The sequence below is a fragment of the Stegostoma tigrinum genome, chromosome 6 (assembly GCF_030684315.1).
Source record: "Stegostoma tigrinum isolate sSteTig4 chromosome 6, sSteTig4.hap1, whole genome shotgun sequence".
NCBI lineage: Eukaryota > Metazoa > Chordata > Chondrichthyes > Orectolobiformes > Stegostomatidae > Stegostoma > Stegostoma tigrinum.
The window spans coordinates 64,918,987-64,939,281 of NC_081359.1; the positions used below are offsets into that span (position 1 = coordinate 64,918,987).

Genomic DNA, 20,295 nt, shown 5'->3' on the forward strand with positions numbered 1-20,295 from the left:
GGAATAAATAGGGAGAGAGGGGGAGGCGAACTGAAGATGGAGAGAAAAGAAGATAGGTGGCGAGGAGAGTTTAGGTGGGGAGGTAGGGAGGGGATAGGTCAGTCCAGGGAAGACGGACAGGTCAAGGAGGTGGGATGAGGTTAGTAGGTAGGAGATGGAGGTGCGGCTTGGGGTGGGAGGAAGGGATGGGTGAGAGGAAGAACAGGTTAGGGAGGCGGAGACAGGCTGGACTGGTTTTGGGATGCAGTGGGTGGAGGAGAAGAGCTGGGCTGGTTGTATAAACAACTGCACCTCCCAGTCGCGAACCATTTCCACTCCGTCTCCCATTCTTTAGATGACATGTTCATCATGGCCCTCCTGCAGTGCCACAATGATGCCACCTGAAGGTTGCAGGAACAGCAACTCATATTCCGCTTGGGAACCCTGCAGCCCAATGGTATCAATGTGGACTTCACCAGTTTCAAAATCTCCCCTTCCCCCACCGCATCCCAAAACCAGCCCAGTTTGTTCCCTCCCCCCACTGCACCAAACAACCAGCCCACCTCTTCCCCTCCACCCACTGCATCCCAAAACCAGTCCAGCCTGTCTCTGCCTCCCTAATCTGTTCTTCCTCTCACCCTCCCTTCCTCCCACCCCAAGCCGCACCTCCATCTCTACCTACTAACCTCATCCCACCTCCTTGACCTGTCCGTCTTCCCTGGACTGACCTATCCCCTCCCTACCTCCCCACCTAAACTGTCCTCGCCACCTATCTTCTTTTCTCTCCATCTTCGGTTCGCCTCCCCCTCTCTCCCTATGTATTCCAGAACCCTCACCCCATCCCCCTCTCTGATGAAGGGTCTAGGCCCGAAACGTCAGCTTTTGTGCTCCTGAGATGCTGCTTGGCCTGTTGTGTTCATCCAGCCTCACATTTTATTAACGTACAACAGTTAATCATTTCACGTGCAGCGCTTGTGGTAGAATCTACCTCCCAAGAATTGGTTGCTTCAACAATCAGCGAAAGTAAGCCATATAAAGTTAGGCCATCTGAAAAGAATTTTTTTATTGCAGGTTGTTTGGATTTTTTGGGGGGTTGTAGGCAACACTGGTCATGCTGGTTTTATTGTCCATCCCGATTTTTTTCTTCTATTCATTTATGGGATGTGGACATCCCTGGCTGGCCAGCATTTCTTGCCTGTCCCTAGTTGCCTTTGAGAAGGTGGTTGGGAGCTGCCTTCTTGAACTGCTGCAGTCCTCCCGCTGTAGGTTGACCCACAGTGCCATTAGTGAGGGAATTCCAGAATTTTGACCCAGCAATGGTGAAGAAAAGATGATATATTTCCAAGTCAGGATGATGAGTTGCTTGGAGGATAACTTGGAGGTAGCAGTGTTCCCTTATGCCTGCTGCCCTTGTCCTTCTACATGGAAGTGGTCGTGGGTTTGGAAGGTGCTGTTGAGGATCTTTGGTGAAGCTCTGCAGTGCATCTTGCAGATAGTACACACTGCTGCTGAATTTCGCTGGAGGAGGCAGTGGTGAGCTGGCCCTGAACCATCTGTAGTCCAGATGCTGTAGGTACTCCCATAGTGCTGTTAGGAGCTCCAGGATTTTGATCCAGTGACAGTGCAGGAACATTGCTATTGATTAGAGAGGACCTTGCAAATGCAGGTATTCCCATGCATCAACTGCATTGTCCTTGCAGTGGTAGAGGTCATGTGTTTGGAAACTACTGTTGAAATGTATCTTGCTGATGTCATCTTGATGCTGCAACTATGTATCAGTGGTGACGGGAGTGAATGTTGAAGATGGCAGAATAGAATGCCAATCAAGTGGGCTACTTTTTCCCAGTTGGTGTCAAGCTTCTTAAATGTTGTTTGAGCTGCATTCATCCAGGATAAATTTCGTTTGGCAAAGCTGATGAAATGCTCATGATATTAATGTGCAGTTCTGTCTCTCTGAGACTTTAACTACACCACTTTATTTTCTGCTAACTAACTACTATGCCATTAATAAGATAAAATGTGTCCTGTTAAGTATTCTCAGAAATTGACCTAGACCTTTCCCTGAAAGCCTGCTCAAGCTGAACCAGATAATGTGCAAGTTCAGTATGTTGTTTGACCTTGAGTCAGTCTTCCAAAAAATATTTTCCTTACCTCTGCAGCTGTTGTCCCAGTCCCATGACAATGTAATGTATTACTCATTTTTTACCAACCTCCATGTTATTGCTGGTCCTACCCACCCATCGCAGTTGAAACTGGTTTGAAATATTCAGCATTTTGGCCCCACAATTGCAGGTATTCCCGCGCATCAACTGCCACGACACTCCATTATGTCATTGATTTTTGAGATACAAATTTGTCTTCTGTTTTCCCCATACATAGACAGAGACCAAAATGCAGTCTTTCACTTTCAGATTAATAGGGGAAATTATGCTGGTTATACACACATCCTGAACTGTTAATGTAGTGGCATTTGTGGAAGATTTCCTGTTACAGCCGTTAAGCTCCATAAAAGGGTCTGTGGATCTTGAATTCCTGATGTGTACTTCATTTCACCCCTTTGTTGTATGCTGTGTTCTGTAAACTATATTAATTTGTATATTAATTTCCATTAGTTCAGTGCTTCAGAGAGTTGCTGACTCTAGGATACCAGTTAGTGAGACCTTGGCCTTCATGATTGACTTAAATCATAATATAAATTGCAGGGTTAATGCCCTTTTAGAAGATGTGAAAACATATATGGCTGTAAGGCAGATTTTCTCTCCTAGTAGGACTGCACAGGAAATTTCTTTACAACTGCAGTTATTCAAGACATGGAGTAACCTGAAGGATGAAGTCTGGATTGAGAATTATCTCGAAGCTTGTTTCAGCTGTGGTCACCTGAAAAATGGAACCTTTTAAAGAAAAGTGGAATCATTACTTAATATAAATTTTGTCACCAGTGCTCCAAGCAGGCTGCAAAAATGTTTGCGGTGTCTAGCTGCTGAAATTGGTCACGATTGTTGAGGCATTTTGAGATTTTGCAGGTTTTGCAAACTGGAACTATGAAACAATTATTTTGACATTTTGCATCATTTTTAACAAGCTTTAAAAGATAATGATTGCAATTACAGTAACTAGTTGTTTTTTTAAATATTGCCATTAACAAAGTTTGCATTTTCTGAAATCACACTTAATTCTATTCATTCCTCAAGTGGAACTTAATTTAAACAATTACCTTTGAATATGAACAGATGGCAACTCAGCAATTCCTGATGGTCAAACTGAGACAAATTATTTTGATCTCAGTTTGGGCCCTTTTCTACTAATATTCTAGATTTGACAAGGCAGAGAGAGTTCAAGATAAACTGAATTTAATATTTGCTTTTAAGGAGCACTTCAGGAAATGTTCAAAAAGGGGACAGTCCACTTGTAATAACTACAAAGGAGATTTCCAGACAAAAGGAAGATCATTGCTGGGCCTCCTCAACTGCCACCACCTAGTCGCTGAGAAATTCTTTCCAGAGTTGCAGGATATTCTTCATCCATTTTGTGGCACCATTGACTTGACCTTCACTGTACAGTTAAAACTAGTCACTAGAGGACAATAAGGCCGTGCTCTCATTAGAGAGGGATAACTGATCACAGTTTAACCTGAGGGTTACCATGCCTCAGGCAAGGGGATAGGTTGAGGAGGAAAGTCATGGTAGCCTCAGACACTGCGGGAATTGAGCCCATGCTGTTTGCGTTGCAAATCAGTAAGCTAGCCAACTGACCTAACCAACCAAACTGTGCAGTAAGTTCAACAAAGGAACACTGCCAACTATAATACATGGCCTTTATCAGCCATGAAGAATTATACAATATCCTCCTCAAGTTTAGCTGCCCTCAAATCTGTCACCATCCTCTGCCTATAATCCTCACTCTCCAGAACCACCACACATCCTATCTCAGGGATAACAATAGTTAAACAAGGCTTTGCCTTTGCACCAGCCCCTTTTGTACAATTTCCTTGCTGCATGCATTCTATCGTGCAGCCAACAATTTCCTCATCGCTCTGAAGATATTCTACCAAACTGTTCAACCTATACCACCTTCATACCAAAACACAATTTCCTCCAATTTTCATCATTAAACTTGAGTGTGCAATGATCTGTGTGTGTGTGTGTGTGTGTGTGTCTGTGTGTATTCTCTAAGAAATTGAGCTCCAGGTAATCGTCAACTCCTTCTCTGAGGCCTGTGAGAAAATGACGCTTTCCTTTAACTGGAAGATGAAGATTCCCTATTAAGCAGTTATCACAGTAAAATATATTCCTTGCTGCCCAGCACTGAATAAGATGAACAATGATATCCTGCAAAGTGTGAAGTATTTTCCAATCAGTTGGATAGATGGCTGGTTTGTGATGCAGAGTGACACCAAAGGCATGGGTTCAACTCATGCACTGGCTGAGGTTACCATGAAGGACTGTCCTCTCAGTCATTCCCCTCACCTGTGATATGGTCACCCTCAAGTTAAACCACCAGTTGTCTCTTTTTTATGAGAAGGTAGGGCTATGGTGACTGTATCCTTTTACTTGGGATAGGGAATAATTGGTAGTCAGGGGGGAATTGTCAGTTTGTTGGTAATTTTGTTCATTGTTGTGTTAAATAAATAAATTGTTTCTTGTTACATGTAAAATGGAGATCAGGGATTTTCTTTCCTTAAACCACTCTTTTTTTTTAGATTATGATGGGAAAGGCAAGGGTTTCTAGAGGGTAATCATTACGGGGAACCCCTGCTCTTGTCATAACAGATTGGGGCTTGTGTTTTAGTTTAATTATCACAGGGGTTCGGCCATTCCACTCGTTTAAACAATTTGGGGGCTCAAGTTCAGAATCTGCATGGTTCGAGTCTGGGATCTGAATGGATTTGAACAGATTTAAACAGACTTGAGGAAAAAAATCAGTTTAATTTTGGTTACTTGTAGTGGGTTAAATCAAAAGTGAGGGAAATGGCTTTTAGCATTAGAACATAGAACATAGAACAGTACAGCACAGAACAGGCCCTTCAGCCCACAATGTTGTGCCGACCATTGATCCTCATGGATGCACCCTCAAATTTCTGTGACCATATGCATGTCCAGCAGTCTCTTAAATGACCCCAATGACCTTGCTTCCACAACTGCTGCTGGCAACGCATTCCATGCTCTCACAACTCTCTGCGTAAAGAACCTGCCTCTGACATCCCCTCTATACTTTCCACCAACCAGCTTAAAACTATGACCCCTCGTGCTAGCCATTTCTGCCCTGGGAAATAGTCTCTGGCTATCAACTCTATCTATGCCTCTCATTATCTTGTATACCTCAATTAGGTCCCCTCTCCTCCTCCTTTTCTCCAATGAAAAGAGACCGAGCTCAGTCAACCTCTCTTCATAAGATAAGCCCTCCAGTCCAGGCAGCATCCTGGTAAACCTCCTCTGAACCCTCTCCAAAGCATCCACATCTTTCCTATAATAGGGCGCCCAGAACTGGACGCAGTATTCCAAGTGCGGTCTAACCAAAGTTTTATAGAGCTGCAACAAGATCTCACGACTCTTAAACTCAATCCCCCTGTTAATGAAAGCCAAAACACCATATGCTTTCTTAACAACCCTGTCCACTTGGGTGGCCATTTTAAGGGATCTATGTATCTGCACACCAAGATCCCTCTGTTCCTCCACGCTGCCAAGAATCCTATCCTTAATCCTGTACTCAGCTTTCAAATTCGACCTTCCAAAATGCATCACCTCGCATTTATCCAGGTTGAACTCCATCTGCCACCTCTCAGCCCATCTCTGCATCCTGTCAATGTCCCGCTGCAGCCTACAACAGCCCTCTACACTGTCAACGACACCTCCGACCTTTGTGTCGTCTGCAAACTTGCTGACCCATCCTTCAATTCCCTCGTCCAAGTCATTAATAAAAATTACAAACAGTAGAGGCCCAAGGACAGAGCCCTGTGGAACCCCACTCACCACTGAAAACATTACTCAAAAGCATTACTAGAGAGGTCCTGGGGTTTGAAGGTGCTTCCTAACTTTGCCAAGAAAGTTTAGAAAGACAGAGGACGGTTATACTATTAGAATTAGCAAACAGATTAAAATTTTATTTTGGATATTTTTATTCTGGATAAAAAGAAAGCTGAAATTGTAATGGAGTTGGTCAATCACATAGGTGTATCAGAGAAACAGGCAAGTGCGGTGGAGTTGGAAAACTCAGTTTGCAAATGAGACGACTGAAGTTGGAGAATGAAAGGAAGGCGAGAGAGTTTGAATTACGGTTACAAGCAGAAGAAAGGGAGGGAAAGTCCATGTTAGAAGATAAAGAAAGGGAGAGAAGTTTCTTGGCTGAGCAAAAAGGAAGAGAGGGTAAAAGAAGGAAAGAGAGAGAGGAGAGGGAAAGAGAAGAAAGGGAGAGAGACTTTAAACTTCAGAAGTTGTAAATTGAACAGGAAAGTCAAAAATGAAGGTAAAAAATAGGTTTAATGAGGATGAGAGTGGTGATGTGCAAAACTACCGTAACTAAATATCTCGTAGAGATATATATAAATATGTTACAGCATTTCCAAAATTCAATGGAAAAGATATAGATGGCTTTTTCATTTCCTTTGAGAAATTGGCTAGGCAGATGAATTGGCCAGAGGATTTGTGAGTAACATTAATTCAGACTGAGTTGGTAGGCAGGACTGGTGAATGTTTGCAGGGCTGTCAGAGGAGATGTCAGGCCAATATGAAGAGGTTAAACAGGTTATTTTGAGTGCCTACGAATTGTACCACAAGCATAGAGACAACGACTCAGAATGTAACAAAGGAACCAGATCAGAGTTATGTTGAGTTCCAAAGAATTAAACAGGAAAACTTCGATAGATGGGTGAGAACATTAAAGATAGAAAAGACATATGAGGATCCTAGAGAGATTGTTCTGATGGAGGGGTTTAAAAGCTCACTTCCAGAGATGATAAGAACTTTATATTTCAGAACAGTAAGTTACTAAAGTAAGAAGAGCAGCAGGGATGGCAGATGAAAATGAATTAGTGCATAAATCGAAATTTGATTGTGTTTCCAGTTGCATACAAACAGGATGGATTATGGGTAGGTGGTCATTTTTGAATGAGGAAGACTCAGGCTAAAGTACAAAAGCACTTCTATTGGCCTGGATAGCATAAGGACGTACTTGTCAAATAGTAGGAAAGCCACAGGAAGTAATAAAACTAGAGCCTTTGAAAGGAAACCGGAAAGATAGGTATTAGTTACTGCCCCTCAGAGTGAGAAATCAAAATCTGAATCATTTGATTTTGACATTCATCAAAGTAAGTTAAATAATGAGGATGTTCTTAGAAAATGGGATAGAATGGTGAGCTATCTGTCTCAGGAACAGAGGGCTGAATTGAAAGTCTGGTTGCAGAAATATGAGGACATCTGTGGGAATAGAATGGGGAGAATTGGTACTATTTTGCATGAGGATGAAGGAGGAAATACTGTTCCAATAAAACAACATGCCTACAGGCCTAATCCTCTTAAAGACACACAGATACAGAAGGAAGTGGAAGCAATGCTGCAAGAAGCCATCATTGAGCCAAGTCAAAGTGAGTGGAGTTTGCCAATCATGTTGGTTCTGAAGCCTGATGGTGCTCAACGATCCTGTGTGGGTTATCAGAAGGTCAACACTGTAACTAAATTGAACTCGTACCCAATTCCAAGGCTGGAGGACTGTGTGGAAAAATTTGGACACGCTACTTATATCACGAAGTTGGACTTACTCCATGGTCACTGTCAAGTACCTTTGTCTGCGAGAGCAAAAGAAGTTTCTGTATTTGTGACACCAAATGACCAGTATCAATGCAAAGTAATGCCCTTTGATAGGAGAACACACCTGCCACATTTCAAACACTTATGAACAGGGATGTGGCAGGATTGAATAATTGTACTGTCTATATGGATGACATTGTAATCCTCAGCCATTGATGGAAAAAATCACATGGTGCATTTGGCAGAACTCTTGAAAGACTACGGGAGGCAAAACTGGTTATAAGTTTAGCAAGGACTAAATTCGTGAAGGCAGAAATGGTGATCTTGGGATATAACCTCAGACATAGGAAGGATAACCCCAAGGAACATAAAGACAAAGGCCATTGAGGAATTTCCAAGGCCATCCTCGAAGAAGGAACTGCTGCAACTTTTGGGACTGAGCAGATTCTACTGGAAGTTTGTGCTGACCTTTAGTAACATGGTGGCAATGCTGATGGATTTGCTAAAGAAGAACATAAGATTTTGGTGGACTGAACAATGCCAGGAGGCAGTTGAGAATTTAAAAGCCGTATTAACTACCATATTAGCTACAAATTTCTCAAAACCATTTAAAGCCACTATTGATGCCAGTGATATACGAGTTGGAGCCGTATTGATGCAGGAGGATAATGGCGGAATTGGAAAGCCAGTTGGATATTTTTCAAAGAAACTCAATATACATCATAGAAAATACTTCACTGTTGAAAAATAATTGTTAAGTTTGGTACTGGCCTTACAACATTTTAAGGTTTAGGCTAGGAACAATATTTCAGAGGCATTTGTGTATACAGACCCCAACCCCTATTTTTTTGGAAAAATTTAAGGACAAAAATATGAGACTATTTTGATGGAGTCTTATATTACAAGCATTTAACTTACAAATTGTACATGTTGCAAAACGGAAAAATGCTGTTGCAGATGTGTTATCGCGGGTTTAAAGAAAATGTCTAGATAAGATAGAACCAGTGTGGTTCAATGTTATATATATTTAGAATTAGTATAAAAGGTATAACTTTAGAGTACTAATTGATATTTTTCATGGTAATGGTGTTAAGATTTGAAAATAAAAATGAAACCATCTTTTCATAATGATAGTTCTATTTTTAAGGGGGAAGATGTTACGAAGTTTGGCAAAGTAATTGTGAAGTGGAAGGCTGGAAGCTAAAATGTGTGGGTCCTTTAAGAGATTTGTGCTTTGTCTGTACTGAGAAATTTTTTAATATGTATGTCCAGAGCAGCAGCTTAGGTTGCCAGTACAGAGAGCCTCAAGAAAGTGAAACAAGTGTATCAAAAATTCCTTACACTGGCAGGCAAAACAGCAGTTTTGGTTTGATAAAACTGAAAGAACTGCGCACGCTGTAAATCTGGAACAAAAACAGAGCAGGGTCTGGCAGCATCTGTGAAGTTAACTCTGATTTTTTTCTCCACAGATGATGCCAGATCTGCTGACCTTCTGGCAATCTTGTTATGATATTATAACAGCGAGTTTGAATTCGGCCAATTAATTTAAAACCTAACGGCGATGCAAACCCAATTGAATTTAAAAACTGATGGTGTTGACAACCTGAAACCAATCATATTATAGGAAGTTGATTATGTCATTACGGGTGTGTGAGACGAGGACAGTTGGAAAATCAGTGAGAACCAACTATCATCTGAAAGAGAGAGAAAACAACTACCTGCCAGAGTTAGCACCATTCAGCTCTCAGAGAAAGCCCATCTGATTCATCAAAGGTACCATGGTATTTTAGCTAATGTCCTCATGGAAGGAATTATACAGATAAAATGTTCCTGACAATAGAATTAATGGAAGAAAGGCATTTATGAAGAGACTGGAGACAACAGAATATTCTGGAAGACAGCCTGTGCGAACTTGGAGTGATTAGTTATAATTTATTGCTTCATATTAATTGGGTTGATATTAGTGGGACCTGTCTTTATTTAAACATCATTCCAGTAGAATTTAGGCCAGTTAGGGAGCAGTGGGGGGAATTGTCAGTTTGTTGGTAATTTTGTTAACTTGTTCATTTTTGGGTTAAATAAATAAATAGTTTCTTGTTACTGGTAAAATGGAGATCAGAGATTTACTTTCTTTTAAAGACTCTTTTAATAGGTTACGGGGGAGAAAGGCAAGGTTCTGTAGGTGTTCGGGGGTAATTATTAGAGGGGAACCTCTATTCCCATCATAACAGATCGGGGCTTGTGTTTTAGTTTAATTAACAGAGGGGTTCATCCATTCCCCATCGTAACAGTACTATCATGAAAGTTTGCTGAATGTTAAACCTGACATTGTTGCCTTGTAATTATACAGTTATCATTCACCAACAGTGTAACAATGGAAACTTGTCCCACAAAATTTTAATCTTCGTTTATTTGTATGTCTATACCAAAGAAATCAACAGAAATCTATGTGTCTTTGAAATGATTGTGTATTTCTTTAATTGCATTCTGCTGTGTTGCATAGATACAGCAATTGTACTTTGAATGGTGGGGCAGGCGCTGGGTGACAAATGGCCTACTTCTGCTCCTATCTTCCAAGTTTTTAGAAGGCAGAGCAAAGTATTTTCTGTTGTGGTGGAACTTTATGTTAAGAATTATCACAGATTTTGTTTGAACAATTGTCTAGACCAAGGCTAACTGGATCAGTAATTGCTGTGTCTCATTATTATGCCCTTCTCTTTTAGCTGTTGTGAACATTCATCTTGAAGCAATGTCTCTTCAGTCCTTCCGACTTGCTCTTGTGATTATTTCAGTGCTCCTGGTGATTTTAACATTCCCAGGTAGGCAAAAGAATTTCAATAGGATGTTTGCATGGAATTTCAAACTTTTCATGCGCTTAATTTGTTGAATATTTTGTGTTTTGTTTGATGCTGGATAGATTCGAGAGTTTGAAATGTATTTATGCTCTGCATAATACACTTTTATATCTCTTCAATGGGGAGAAAAGCCAACCAAGATTAAATTCAAGTTAATACTGTATAGAGTATTTTCAATTCATCATTTTGAGGGTTAACATATTTGTACCGTTATTTGGTATTTATTTTACTGGTATTGTTACGAACCCAGCTGATTATTGATACCTAAAGTTGGATCCCAAAATGAAACCTATCTTGATAGATCTAACTTTGATTAGTTCTGGAACCATGGAGGAATGTTACTGACCACATTCACCAGAGGCTGCCAGGGTACTTTTGACATGAAAAAGATAAAGCATTTTTTTAAAATCAAGGGCAAGAACAATAAATATATTATACTGGACAGAAGATTTGAAAGGCTTCACTGCAAACTGTAAGAGAAAAAAAATCAAACCCATAATATCATGTTACCCCAGCCATATCCTTACCATCAACCAAACCTCAGCAAGTCATCATTATCTCCACATGAAGACCTCATATTTAGGTATCACGGCTGTAACCAATTTCCTTTTGGCAACTTTCTTCCTGTTCTTTTGAGGCTGCTTTTCTTCAGCTTGTGCCTCTCCCCAGAATAGCCACAACAAGCTCACTGCTACTTTAACTTCAGAGCCAACATGTGTATCCCAAACTCGCTTTCCAGTAGGAGCAAATTACTGCAGATGCTGGAATCTGAAAGCAAAAAAATGCTTGAGGTCACAACAGGTCAGGCAGCACCCATGGAGAAAAAGCAAGCTTGCATTTCTAGTCTAGATGACTTCACCAGAGCTTGGTTTCTAGCAGTTCTGGTCTTTTGCCAAATATTTTAATAGATAGCCTAACACTTCAGCCTCCAATCTTTAGCACACCCACATTCTCACTGACATTTTGGATTATTCTGATCTTGTGTCCCTGGGCAACAAGCTATTTTTCCATCTAAAATGTTATGAACTATTAACCTCCATCTCTGTTTCAAAGTTGCAAAACCACATAAAAAGACATGTAAAGAAACTTTCAGACTTCTTGATACAATTTACTAGTACCGCTAATCAATACTTCTTCGAAAGCATTGCTTTAACATAATTTAAAACCTGAGAATCATTTTGTCACAGGGAAAGAAATATCTTGTGCAAGCCTTTTATCGTGGAATTCCTACAGTGCAGAAAGAGGCCATTAGGCCCATTAAATCTGCACTGACCCTCCAAAGAGCATCTCACCCAGACCCTGTAACCCCACCTCTACCCCGGCCGATCCACCTAACCTGCACAGCTTTGGACTGTGGGAAGAAACTGGAGTGCCCGGCAGAAACCGGGAGAATGTGCAAATTCCACACAGACGGTCAACCTAGGTTGGAATTGAACCAGGATCCCTGATGCCATGAGGCAGCAGTGCTAACCACTGAGCCACTGTGCAACCTACAGCATATTGTTTTGTCGTATTTTGCTCAGCTTACATCCATGGCCTCTATTGCAGAGGAGAAGTGTTAAGGTTTCTTCCTTTGATAACAAAGTGTGGGTCTGGATGAACACAGCAGGCCGAGCAGCATCTTAGGAGCACAAAAGCTGACGTTTTGGGCCTGAACCCTTCATTCTATGCCTGAAACGTCAGCTTTTGTGTTCATAAGATGCTGCGTGGCCTTCTGTGTTAATCCAGCTCCACTCTTTGTTATCTCGGATTCTCCAGCATCTGCAGTTTCCATTATCTCTCATAGAAGGTTTCTTCCTTTACTCATTTACGGGATGAGGGTATTGCTGGCTGGGCAGCATTTATTGCCCATCCCTAATTGCCCAGAGGGCAGTTCAGAGTCAACCACATTACTGTGGGGCTGGAGGTACACGTAGGCCAGACCGGGTAAGGATGGCAGTTTCCTTCTGTAAAGGACATTAGTGAACCAGATGGCTTTTTCCTGACAATCCACAATGGATTCATGGCCATCATTAGACTTAATTCCAGATTTTTTTTATTGAATTCAAATTACACCATCTACCCTGGTGAGATTCAAACCCTGATTCCCGGAACATTATCTGTGTTTCTGGACTAACAGTCAAGCGATAATACTAATAAGCCATCACTTCCACCCTCAGCTCATTTCTTGCCTGATTGATGTCTGTAGTGCCCGGGAATTAATTTGATTAAGGAACTTGTTTAATATTGATGTCATTTCTTGCTTAAGGATGAGTTACTGATACTGTCTACTCTTTCCTGTGTTGGCTGACATTTTCTTGGGAAGTTTACAACACTTTCTCAAAGTCATAAAAGCCTAAAGCAATTATCCTAACTGAATAATTTCCTAACTGTGAAGTATTTTACAAGAAAGGATTCTGAGAACTTCCTGGGCTGGCTTACTTTTTTCTCAATCTTAATTGACTTGCTAGGAGAAACATTTTGCTTTGGTGTTTCTTGAATGAAAGAGAAAAATATTTTGTTACCACTTAACTCTGATAATTAAATGCAGACACACTTTTAAAAAGGAGAGCATGTCTAGTAAAGACAGGAAGGATAAGTTTTAAATTTCTTAGCATTCTTAAGGTTTTTTTTAAACCCCAGATCACAAGTGTTTAATTGCTGACTAGGTATCCACAGCATGGTGAAGCTTGTAGATGTGTTACAGTCCCGGGTGTTTTCCCAGTTTGCTTTCTCACCACGTGTGAAACTTAGAAACTCTGCAGCAAATAGGGAGAGAGACAGTTTCAGCTCTAGTCACAAATGCATCATTTTCTGTCTATCCTGCTACTCAGAACTATTTGCTAAAATGTGGTTGATTTGCACACCTCCAAACCTGGCTATGCTGTTTTTCCAAGCTGGCTACATTGTCTTTCCAAGCTGGGTAACTGGTAGGCAAGGGTTTCATTTCTGAATATGTGAAATTAACATTTGAATATGTATACATATAAAGAAGAGATGACAGTTTCTTGAAGCTGACTCAGTTGTCTAGTTTCAATTAAATAAAATGGCAATTTCAATGCAAACAGTTTAGTTATTTACCACATGTGTCAACTGGAATTGTCTTAATTTATGGTCAGCTGATTAGGGTAGCCATTTTAGGTCCATATTTGTTGTTTTTTTTAAATATAATTTCAATCCATGAAAGCTCCTAGGTATATCACTTGGATGTTTGAATTTGAAAAGTGCTTGTTCCTATTTATCACTATCATGTGACCCTTAACTGACCCAAGTTTATGAAGAATCATCCACCCCATTGAATCTTGTTACATTATTTGCATCTTAAATATGTTTCCGTTTTCAGATGGGTTGAGTGGAAACAAATTGCGCAAGATGATCGAGAAGAGAAGCGGTAAGGAAAATCTGGGTTTTTGCTCACAAGTATGAGGACAGAGAACAATCCAATTCTCGGATGGGACGATTGAAATTGTTGTTGAGGAGCTGTGAGACTGAATGTCCTAATCACTGCCTGAGCTTGTGTGGAATATGTAAGGTAGTTCAGATATTCCGAAGTTAACTACATCATCATCATGTGGGCCTGGAAATAGACCTAGAATTCACTTGCGATTGTGTTGTCAGCTGGTGAACAGGAAGTTAGATGCTGCTGCATGATTTTAGATCTTCAAGAGGCAAACTACTTTTAAAAGAAACCTAGAAGATCCAAATTTACATATATTTTGGCCAGAGATGATGACCCATGGAACTCAAGAGCCTAAGGAAGAAAGACAAAAAGAACCCTTAAAAGCAGCACACAGTTTGAGCAACAGCTGATGTTGCCTTCCATCATCCTCTAATTCCCAAGTGTGCAATGGAAATAGAAATGGCTGCAAACACACCCAGAGAGGAAGGGCTAAGTTTGAAGGAGGGGCCTGGGGATGTGAGGCCCTTGAGAAGGGAACACCAGTACACACACTCCCACTCAGTGAAGGTGAAGGTGAAACACACTTGAAGCTCTGCATTGCCAATAGCTTACTGTGTACAGACCAATTCCTTGACCCAACATCTCCTGGCCATGTCCTGCAGGTTAATGCCAAACTCCACTGTTGCCTGTGATGCATTAAAAATAAACTTGACCTGAAATGGACTATTCCTACATGTTTCATACACTCAAATCAAAAGTTAAGTACAAAAACCACATGCCAGTCAATGTAGGTGTACAGCTGGATGAACACAGCAGGCCAAGTACCCTTTCTGAAGAAGGGTCTAGGATGAAACGTCAGCCTTCCTGCTCCTCTGATGCTGCTTGGCCTGCTGTGTTCATCCAGCTCTACACCTTGTTATTTCAGATTCTCCAACATCTGCAGTTCCTGCTGTCTCTGCCAGTCAATGTATTTCATGCATTGGCAAGTTACCTATACGACATTTAAATAGAATAACATGTACTGAACTAATACGTAAGTTGCATCACTTAAAAGTAATTTTCAATGATTTAAGGGCTATATAAATACAAGTTCTTGCTTGGCTGAAAAACATGTTCGTTATTTTTAACATCTTTAGCAGATAAGAAATTGGCTGTTTCAGTTCCTGAGTCCCAGGCTAAAGCATTCTTGAACAGCTTGAAGCGTTCAAAACGTTATATATGGGATAGATCTCGTGATGATGTTCAGCAGTGGTATCAGCAGTTTGTGAACATGGGATATTCTGAAGCTGTGAGTATGTTTCTCAATAGTTTGAGAAAATGAGTTAAATTGAGTTTGACAACCATTAATCTGCATAAAGCATTATTCTACCAATCAAAATATCCTCCTCGCTTCAACCTTGCAAGAACAGCTGAACAGGGTAGTCCTTAATTCATTATGTGGAGGTGCCAGTGTTGGACTGGGGTGGACAAGGTCAGAAATCACGTGACATCACGTTATAGTCCAACAGGTTTATTTGAAAGCACAAGCTTTCAAATCATTGCCCCTTTGCCAGGTGAAGTGACGAAGGGGCAATGCTACGAAAGCTTGTGATTTCAAAAAAAGCTGTTGGACTTTAACCTTGTGTTGTGTGACTTCTGACCTTAAGTCCTTAGTGTTTAGAAGAATCAGAAGTGAAGGATTTTATAGAAACAAACAAGATTGACATGATTGATGTGGAACCGACGTTACCACTAATGGGGGCATCTTGAACAAGGGAAAATAGTTACAGAATAAGGGGGCACTTGTGATGAGAAGAATCTTCTTCTTCTCCCAGAAGGTAGTTAATGTTTGGAATTCTCTACCCTAGACAGTGGTGGGGACTTAGATCGCTGGAAGCATTTAGAAGGAGGGAACTAGATTTTTGAAATAATAGAGAGCTGACAGCTATGGTGAATTGGTAATAAAGAGTGTTGAGACATGGGGCCCATCAACCATGGTCTTGTTGAAAAGCAGCACAGGTTTGAGAAGCCAAATAGCCTACTCCTGCTCCTATTACTTAGATTCTTGCATTGATTTTAATCCTCTTCCTAACAGTCTGTGAACTGGTGAAAACAATAAATTCATTTCTTCTTCTGTTCTGCTTTGTGAGGCTTGCAGCTGGTTTGGCAATATCTGTGTCAAATTTATTGAAGATTCTTCCTGGAAGGATAGGGCAGTGAAATATTCTGCTTGAACTGGTCTCTTCCAAGTCACATCCACATCTAACATAAGACTTAAATCCGCCATAGGTATTTGTTCACTGAGCTGTGTAGTATTCTGAATTTACGTAAGTTATACGTTTGTTAATGGCTGAGGTGGGATATGTTGCTACCTCACTCCTTGCTTTTTAACCTCTCAAACCTGGCTGGCTTAGGCTGTTGCAGTCTGGGATCTCTCTAACAATGTTAAGCAGTGGTAAACGTTAATACCAATTTTATGTAGGCACGGATTCTCATCTCATTGATAGTATGAAACAAATTTTCTATGCCAACCTAACTGATTTCAGGAGACTTTGCTTAGCATTTGGGCTCTGTCATGAATATTAGGAGAACTGTGCTTTCTTCTTACAGTCTGTCCTTCAACCCGCACCTGCTTGACCAGCTGCTCCATTGACTTTTTATAGTTTAAAAGCTCTTGTACCATTTGAAGAAGATTAAGGTTGTTTCCCTTGCTTTGCCACTTGAGTAAACTTCTTTATTGTGAAGTACAAATAGGTTTTGTACTATCTGGCATCCCCATATCAGAGATTTGCTTGTAGCAAACCTTCATTCTTAAGCGATGAGCCTCCTGAACTATGTTTCACTGATGTAGACAGTATGTTCTTAACCATGGCTCATTATCTGACACTCGCCCAAAGTCTAACTTGAAATTTGAAATAAATATTGACATGTTTTGATAACTTGAAATAGAAGATCTGCATTACCTATTCCCCCTAGGAAATGTTTTGGTTTTTGTTCTAGACTGATCTACCCTATTAATGTATGTGTGTGTGTGAGTTAGAGAGAGAGAGTGTGTGAGAGAGAGACTTACTAAATGACATGTGAAGCATTCACATTTAATAGCTGGGTACTATCTGCACCTGTGAAGTTTTGTTTTCTATTCATTTGTGGGATATGGGCATTGCTGGCTGGCCAGCATTTCTTCCCCATCCCTAGTTGCTCTTGAGAAGGTGGTGGTGAGCTGCCTTCTTGAACTGCTGCAGTCCTCCTGCTGTGGGTTGACCCACAATGCTATTAGGGAGGGAATTCCAGGATTTTGAACCAGTGACAGTGAAGGTGTGACGATATATTTCCAAGTCAGGATGGTGAGTGGCTTGGTGGGGAACTTGGAGGTGGTGGTGTTCTCATATATCTGCTGGCCTTGTCCTTCCGGATGGAAGTGGCTGTGGGCTTGGAAGGTGCTGTTTGCGGATCTTTGGTGAATTTCTGTAGTGCATCTTGTAGATATTACACACTGCTGCTACTGAACGTCTGTGGTGGAGGGAATGAATATTTGTGGACATAGTGCCAATCAAGTGGGCTGCTTTATCCTGGATGGTGTCAAGCTTCTTGAGTGTTGTTGGGGCTGCACTCATCCAGGCAAGTGGGGAGTATTCCATCACACTCCTGACTTGTGCCTTGTAGATAGTGGACAGGCTTTGAGGAGTCAGGAGATGAGTAACTCACCACAGTATTCCTAGCTTCTGGCCTGCTCTTGTAGCCACTGTGTTTATGTGGTGAGACCAGTTGAGTTTATGATCAATGATAACCCCCAGGATGTTGATAGTGGGGTTTCAGTGATGGTAACACCGTTGAATGTCAAGGGACAGTGGTTAGATTGTCTCTTATTGGTGATAGTCATAGCCTGGCATTGTGTTGCGCGGATGTCTCTTGCCACTTGTCAGCCCAAGTCTAGATATCGTCCAGATCATGTTGCACTTAAACACGGACTGCTTCAGTATCTGAGGAGTCATGAATGGCGCTGAACATTGTGCAATTATCGGCAAACATCCCCATTTCTGACCATATGATGGCATGAAAGCCATTGATGAAGTGTTAACAGAGATGTGTAGTGTTTGGTGCCCGTGTTACTCACTCTACTGGTTTCTTGCATGTGGTTTTTGTACCTCTTCTCAAGAATGATCTGAGGTTTTTCTGGACTTCTGCTTCTCTAGAGTGAGACCATCTTTGAGCCTTAATAAATCTGACAAAGATTTATTAGCAATTCCTACATCAATCCTGTGTCTTATGAATTCAGACTTGAAGTCATCATCACAACTCTGCCCTAGGCAATGAAGATTATCAATTAAATCATGTATTGATGTCCCTGAAAAATATACTTGGACGAGTACACGCTTAGGAAAGTTTTAGAGGGATATGAGCCAAATGCGGGCAAATGGGACTAGTTCAGTTTATGAAGCCTGATTGGCACGGATAAATATAGAACATAGAACGTAGAACACAGAATATACAACAGTACAGCACAGTACAGGCCCTTCGGCTAACCATGTTGTGCCAACCTATTATCCTACAAGATCAATCTACTCTGCATACCCTACATTTTACTATCCTCCACGTGCCTATCCAAGAGATGCTTAAAAGTCTCTAAAGCATCTGACTCCAGTAGCACTTCAGGCAGCGCATTCCACACGCCCACCACTCTCTGTGTGAAGAACCTACCTCTGACATCTCCCCTATGATTTGGGCCGAAGGATCTGTTTTCATGCTGAATGATCTGATGACTCTAAATTTGTTCAAGCTTTTAACTTGCCTGATTGTTATCTTCATAATGACTAGCTTCGCAATGAACCAAGTCCCTGACCCAATTATTCTTTTATAGACCTTTACTTCTATTTCCATAGCCGTGCTTTGTCACGTCTGTTTGATATGGTGGCACTGCTCAATTTGAGCTGTCAGTTCATTGCTGTTTACTTGTGATTAGAATTGTCTTTATTTAAAAAAACACAATTATTCTTGTTAAATACCGGAACCTGGTCAGTGTTTTGTGTTAACTTAATTCCATCAGACAGGCAAATTGGGGACTATGATTTTTTAAGTTAAATTGTTAACTTTTGTGGCAACACCAGGACCAAGGGATGATGCGGAGGGTGAGAATGTGTGCACTTTTCCAGATGAGCTGTAACAAGGGACTGGGGGCTTATAAACAGATTATTTTAAACTGAGTCAATAAGGGTTTGGTGTAGTATCGGTAAGTGATAAAGTGCAGGTGGTAGAGCCGTTCTTGACAGTCCTAGGAGAACTTCGAGAAACGGGGTTAATTGAATTGCTGCATATGTTGGGGTGACTTCGCCCGTTAACTCTGAGAAGGCAAATGTTATTTATGCCAGTAAGAATGGGCACTGGGTTATGTGGTCTTCTATCATTTTGAACTGAACTGCTATGTTCCACTTTTTCTTCTATGTTTTAACGCTTAACAAGTTGCAGCGATTTCTCCTTTCATTTATCAATGCAAAATGATCAGACATTGAAATATTAACTGTAAAGCATTATTTTTTGCTATTATCCCACAGCAATTTGAAGATGCCGCTGCATACTGGCTGGGTGTGCATCAGGGCACAGGTGATGATGATCATGTCCGGTATTACATTCATCAACGTTACGATGGTAATTCTCCAGCTGGCCCTTATTATTCCCAATCTATACGTATTGGTGCTGATGTTAACTATGATGACTATTAAAGCAAAATGTAATGAATAAGTATTATGTGGTTTAGCTTTATCTTCCTGTTTGCATGAAATGTATTAGTTTTCTTGACCAAGAGATTTCCAATTCATAAACTGAATGTTGTCACTATACTGAACAACCTAATGTGCATCATTTAGAATGTAACTTTTGTACTCCTATAGTTTGCTGGGTAATTCCTTGAATCAGAACATATGGTTTCTGAAATGTATTTGCTTTAATTAACTGGCTTTCTACACTTTCAATAAACTTTACAAGAAGTGTTATCCTGTTGTATATTTTGCCAATTAAGGTTAGATGGCTATCCCATGATGTATGAGGGGAGATTCTTCATTTATTAGAGTCCAGACTTAACAAAGGAAGATAATTATAGTAGATGGTGGACAATCATTAGGCTATCTCTGCCAGAGTCCATTTGGGAAGTTTCTTTGGCCCAAACATCTTCAGCTGCTTCATCAATGGCCTTCTCTCCAGCATGTGTGCGGGAATGGGGATGTTCAAAGATTACACCAATTTCAGCATTAGTCGCGATAACTCAGATATTGAATCAGTCCAAGGCTATATGCAGTAAAACCTAGACAGCATCCAGATGTGGGTCTGGCTTTGTATGGCACAAATTTTGTTTGCTACTTATCAGGCC

At 40.9% G+C, this 20,295-nt stretch overlaps 1 protein-coding gene across 4 annotated transcripts in view; it reads left to right on the plus strand.

Moving 5' to 3' along the window:
- Positions 1-19,921, plus strand: part of LOC125453429 (augurin-like) — a 32,464-nt gene extending 12,543 nt beyond the window's left edge. For 2 of the 4 annotated variants that reach the window (XM_048533012.2, XM_048533011.2), the window contains 4 exons: positions 10,445-10,540; positions 13,899-13,946; positions 15,092-15,243; positions 19,484-19,921. In XM_048533012.2, coding sequence (XP_048388969.1) covers positions 10,471-10,540; positions 13,899-13,946; positions 15,092-15,243; positions 19,484-19,651 — 438 coding nt within the window. In that variant the 5' untranslated portion in view covers positions 10,445-10,470 and the 3' untranslated portion in view covers positions 19,652-19,921. Of the gene's footprint in view, positions 1-9,397; positions 9,495-10,444; positions 10,541-13,898; positions 13,947-15,091; positions 15,244-19,483 lie in introns of those variants that run through there. The other 2 variants (XM_048533013.2, XM_048533014.2) reach the window with 2 other exon arrangements.
- The last annotated feature ends 374 nt before the right edge of the window (positions 19,922-20,295 follow it).